The sequence below is a fragment of the Gossypium hirsutum genome, chromosome A13, assembly GCF_007990345.1.
Source record: "Gossypium hirsutum isolate 1008001.06 chromosome A13, Gossypium_hirsutum_v2.1, whole genome shotgun sequence".
In the NCBI taxonomy this organism is placed as follows: Eukaryota; Viridiplantae; Streptophyta; class Magnoliopsida; order Malvales; family Malvaceae; genus Gossypium; species Gossypium hirsutum.
This window is the reverse complement of record NC_053436.1, coordinates 22,519,085-22,525,157: the sequence shown is the minus strand read 5'-3', so window position 1 is coordinate 22,525,157 and position 6,073 is coordinate 22,519,085. Positions and strand designations below refer to the sequence as shown.

The following is a 6,073-nucleotide window of genomic DNA, read 5'->3' as shown; positions in this document are numbered from 1 at the left end:
TCATCCACAAGACAAGGCTTAAATGATAAGGATAACACACGTTGATATCATGGTTTTCAAAATTGGTCAAATTTGATTACCATAGTTTGAGATGAAATAAAATACGTCAAGGGATTCCTTTGCTTATGGAAAAACGATCATGGAGACTCAAGTAAACAATACCAACATCCAACTTCATCTAAGTTGTCATGAAATTCTGTCTAGGCTATTGTTCAAATGTTTGTCTGGATAGCTGTTTAAACAAAGGAATAAATAGACAATTAAGATGCTTAAACAAAGATCAAAACAATCAACATTGGACAACTGTAGTCCCAACAATAATCTATAATCTATAGTACATATAATCACGAATTCGGAGAAACTTTTAAACTGACATATATATAGCCTTTTTTATTCATTATATTATAAAACTTACCATTTTAAATCATTTTTATTATTTATTAGATTTAACACATTTATAAATAATAATATTAATTTTACTAAAATATTTGGTTAAATAAATTTAGTTGATGATAAAATTTTTCATGGTTATAAATAAGAATTCTGATGTATTAAAAAATTTGTTAAATTACTTTATATTTACTAAATTACTTGATAAATTTACTTGTTTAGTTTAATATAGGTTGATGTGATTAAAAAAATGACGTAAAATGAGTAAATCTTCTTTCCATGGACATGGCCATTCGTATACAACGTAAGTTTGAAGTAGTGGAAAAGACAAAACAATTTCGATTGTGGAGGCCTGCATTCAAACCATTTTAAAGTTTCTTATAAAATGACTAAACCAGAAAGCCCACTTATTCCAGCCCGGTCCGAATTGGGCTGGATTTAGATGAGTTTTTTATCTCCATTAAGATTAATATTTTATGCACTTTCAATTTTAAGTGTATAAAATATATTTTAAATTTATAATTATAAAAATATTTTATATTTTTTTATATTTTTAAAATTATAAAGATTAAATAATAAATTATTATTTTAATTATCATCATTTTCTCATTTCAATAATTTTTTGCTAATAATATTTAAACTACTTTTTTTTCCATGTTGGTACCTCTAATAGTCCACTGTTAATCAATCAATAATAATGTGGATCAATGGCATCAAAGTCACATAAGCACCACTTGTTGATCAGATGTTGGCCGTTATTGACTGTGTATTGATCAGCCAATTCTAATAAATTTTTAATTTAATTTTTTAATTTTTAAATATTTTATCATTTCTTTCAATTTAAACTTTTTTTTGTATTTTTTGAAATTATTTGATATAAATAAATACATGATAATAGTTAAGTAGCTTTTGTGCCATGGGAAACTTTTAATCTGTTTTTTTTATTAGAGATAAATTTAGATAACGAATGTATAATTTAGATACTATTTCTAACAAAAGAATTAAGTATCTATAATTTAGGTATCATAATTTGTAATTTAAGCTAAATTATAATTTAATAAAATTTTCAAATTCGGCTCAAACAATTTTGAGATATATAGAGAGAGATAAATATAAGTTTAATTATTGTTTTAGCCCTTCAATTATGTTTAAATTTGATATTTAATCTCTCTACTTTAATTTAATACAATTATTTATTATCATTAAAGTAAGGGGTCAATCTTTAAACTATACATGAACTTTTGTTTAATGTGCAATTTTATATATAAACTTTGATTTTGTGCAATTTTATACAAGAAATTTTGATTTAATCTAATTCTTACAAATTTTTAACACAATTACTAATCTAGCATCATTTTACATTTTATATTGCATGCACTGTAATTATATTTATCCAATATAACAATAAATTAATGTATTTATTTCTTTAAATAAATATGACTAAATTAAAATTAAAGTTTCATGTATACATTTAAACCACAATCAAAATTTCATGTGTATAATTACACCAAATTAAAATTCACGTAGTAAATTGTATATTGAATCAAAGTTTATGTATCATTTTAAAATTTATCTCTTAAAAATATTATATAGATTCTAAAAAGAAAAAAAAAGGAAAACCTTAAACATTTAATTCACATATAATTTTATTTTGTTAAATATAATTTATTAGATTTTCATGTAGTTTTATGTGATCAAATAGAAATAAAAAAAAATCTATATCATCACATGAATTATATCAACTAACAATATTATGGATTTGAAACAAATAATAACATTAAAAAAATAAAACAATGAGAAAGGAAATTTCAAATTTTAGCAGTACTAGAATCCAAAATTAGAGCAAAAATATTTTGGGGGTCAACTTCATGTAAGATAAGGAGTTCCGAAAAGCTACGGTCCATGTTGGATGAGGGGACGATACGGTCAGCAATCAAAACCTGCCCAAAATCCACCCTCACATTTTGCTCCATTAAATGATCTTCAACTTTTCCTTATACTTTTTATCCAAAAATCATGACCTCCTTCACTAATTCAACATTCTTCATCCATGTCAACCAGAAATTCCCTACACCCCAAAGTCACCATTGCAGCAGACTCTCCCTCCCCATAATCCGAGCATCGTTTCAACCCCAACAAAACAATGTAATAATCAGCAACCGGCGAAAACTTGTAACAACGTTTCTTGCTACTTCACTAGCAGCACTAGGGCTTAATGGCACACCTGTAGCAGTAGCAGAGAATTGGGGCACACATTCGTTTCTCAGGGAACGGTTTTTCGAGCCCGGGTTGTCTCCGGAAGATGCCGCCGCCAGAATTAAACAAACTGCCGAGGGGTTACATAGCATGAGAGACATGTTGGACACCATGTCATGGAGGTATGTCATGTTTTATATTCGACTAAAGCAAGCTTATCTTTCTCAGGATTTGAAGAATGCCATGAGTACATTGCCTCAAGGTCGAAAAGATTTATACGTGAAAACAGCAAATGAATTGGTGGTTAACATGGCTGAGGTACGTTCATAGATTATGAATTGGTGGAACCAGCCTATGAAATCATTTGTGAGGTCAATTTCTTATGTTTTTTCTTTTTTTGTTCATCTTAATTTTTGTAGTTCGATTATTACGTTCGCACACCGAAAGTATACGAATCGTACTTGTACTACGAGAAGACATTGAAATCCATAGATGATCTAGTTGCATTATTGGGGTAGAACAATGGTAGCAGTGCCGGCTGGAGATATTTACAATTTGCTTCATTGTGACCATAATTGTGATGCAGATGTAGTAAGACCAGGAAATGTTGAGTTTCAATCAATACTAAGATATCATCAACTTTTACGACATGTGTTATATTCTTTTGCAGCAATTTTTCATACGCTTACATGAGAAAGGCTGAAGCTACCAAGAGACTAGTTTCAGTTACTTCAACTAAAATGAGGTTGAATTGCTGTGTCATTTCTTATGACACGAATTTTATAGATTTTTGCAAACTAGTTTGAAAACTAGACCATTTTCTTTCCATAGACGGTTTAAAGAAACACAAATGGTAAGAAATTTATAATTCCAGGACAGTAAAAGTCTCAAACCAGCTTCTAGAAGAGGAAGACAAATTCAGACTCAAAACCAGCAATAACTTGGAGATGCAAGACTCAATCTTTCACCGCTGCTTGAGATATAGCAATGGCTGATGAAATTATTATCAGTTCGCGTTCCCGTTTTCCTTGCGTGCTAAGCATTCAATTGTTGCTGCAGTATAAGGTCCAGCAGAGACCAAAGCCAGCAATATTGCCTGTCTAATAGATTACATGAATATAATAGCATAAGTTCCGGTTGAAAAGAAACAAATACAATGCCCCAGTGTTAAAGCTCAGTATCATCTTCAGTGTGTTGAACATAACCAAGATGATTCAACTGTTTTTAGCTGCTCTCGTGATAAATGAAAATTTGGTCGAAACTAGAAAGATAAGTGAGGAGAAAGCACAAGATAGGCACAGGAAACTGGACTGGCGTAAGGGCATATCATGGTGTTAATAACTCAGGTTGTTGGTGTTTTGAACAAGGCTGAGTTATGCTTCAGCTTTGACTTGTGCAGCAAGCCTCGTGGCTTGGGGAAGAAACAAGAGCAGAAATGTTGCCTAAGAGCAAGAACAGAATCGAAAGCAATGAAACAATGGAGAATATGAGTGGAAAACAATTATTTTTCATTAAAATTGAACATTGGCATATTGCCATTACATATACCAGACAATGGCTGGTCAAAATGAACTAAAACTCACCTAATGACTACCTAACTCCACTTAGTACATTGGAACTAGGTGAATTATGCTTGCACACTTAAACAAAGCTGGAGATCAGCTCTTTCACTATCAAATTACATCAAATACAAACTAAACTAAGTTCAAAATGAACTACACAGCATTAAATTAACTAAAATTACAAAATGAACAAAACAAAGCAGTTGCAACACTTGGCTCGACAGCTTTCTGCATGGCATGAGCTGCTCGATCTGCTTGCTGGTACATGAGCGGCATGGAGAGCCATTCTCTAACACTCCTTCTTGGTCTCCATGCTGTTAACTCCTAACTGCTTCCTCAATTTGATGAACCTTGACACATTAAGGGCCTTTGTGAAGATGTCAGCAATTTGTTCTTCAGAATTGCAATGAATTAGCTCTATCTCTCGAGCTTGCTCCATTTCCCTTACCACATGTAGCTTGATGCTAAAATGCTTCGTTCTTCCATGGAAAACAGGGTTCTTTGCAATTGCAACAGCAGATTTGTTATCACAATAAATCTCTGTTGCTTCCCTTTGATGTAGGTTCAAATCAGCTAGGATTTTCCTTAGCCAAATGGCTTGATTAACTGCACTTGCAGTTGCAACATACTCAGCTTCTGTTGTTAATTGAGCCACCATCGATTGCTTCTTTGAACTCCAAAAAAACATTACTGATCCAAGTGTAAATGCATAACCAAAAGTGCTCTTCATATCATCCTTTGAACCAGCCCAATCACTGTCAGTATAGCCTATCAACTTCAAGTTTTCAGTTTTTCCAAACTGTATTCCATGGCTCAAGATTCCTTTGATGTACCTGAGCACTCTTTTTGCTGCTTGAAAATGCTTCTTGTTGCAGTAATGCATAAACCTTGATAGCATACTTACAGCAAACATGATATCTGGTCTAGTTGCTGTCAAGTATAGTAAACAACCAACTAGACTCCTATAAGCAGATTCACTGACCTGTTCATAATCCCTTTGGCTTGACAGCTTCATCCCAATAGCTATAGGTGTGCTTGTTGGCTTGTAATTCTCCATGGAGAACTTGCTTAAGATCTTTACAGCATATGTTTTTTGTCCGAAGAAGATTCTAGATTATGTTTGCAGCACTTCCATTCTAAGGAAATATGTCATCTGCCTTAAATCAGACATCTCAAACATGTCATTCATTTTGGCTTTGAAATCAACCAACATAATCTGGTCTCCTCCTGTCACCAAGAGATCATCTATATAAAGGGACATAATGAGTTGTGTTTCAGCTTGATCCTTCTTGACATACAGTGTTAGTGTAACACCCCTATCCCGTAACCGTTGTCGGAATAGGAAAGGGGTATTACCAGACTTGTAACTCATGTCGGAACAGTAATTTTTTTTTTTTACTTTTTCTTGAAATAAAGATCATTCATTTAGATAAATGCTAAATACAGCTAGGGATAAAATTAAACTTCTATAAGTACACATTCAAAAGATGTCATTTTTGCATGGCTTATATACATTAACCAGAATATTATTCCGCTACTAGTTTATTCTATACATGCCATAAAATAATCCAAAACATAGTAGTACCAAACAGTGGATAGTGATAGTGTGACGAGTTGTTGACGATCCCCGAGCAAAGGCCAAATTTGATAATCTATAAAACAGAGAAACGTAACAACAGAGTAAGCTTTCAAGGCTTAGTAAGTCTTAAGTAAAACAATTAACTTTGCTGGATTAAATACATTTATAACTTACATAAAATCCAAGTGAAGTCTCGATGGGCTTAATAAGCCTACACAAGTACATAATACATACCTGGCCAACTTAATGTGCTGATCATCCGTAATTGTTGATTTATTACTAAGTCGCTTAAGATTAGGCCTTACACAAATCACGTTTTGAAATGTCAAGATATATCACCATTCGG

The 6,073-nt window shown here is 32.2% G+C and overlaps 1 protein-coding gene across 1 annotated transcript; it reads left to right on the top strand.

The window, feature by feature from the left end:
* The first annotated feature begins 2,163 nt into the window (after positions 1-2,163).
* Positions 2,164-3,231, top strand: LOC107893679 (photosynthetic NDH subunit of lumenal location 2, chloroplastic). The gene is made up of 2 exons (XM_016818736.2): positions 2,164-2,904; positions 3,006-3,231. Exons 1-2 carry the CDS (start codon positions 2,407-2,409, stop codon positions 3,102-3,104), a joined length of 597 nt encoding a protein of 198 aa, XP_016674225.2. The 5' UTR covers positions 2,164-2,406; the 3' UTR covers positions 3,105-3,231.
* The last annotated feature ends 2,842 nt before the right edge of the window (positions 3,232-6,073 follow it).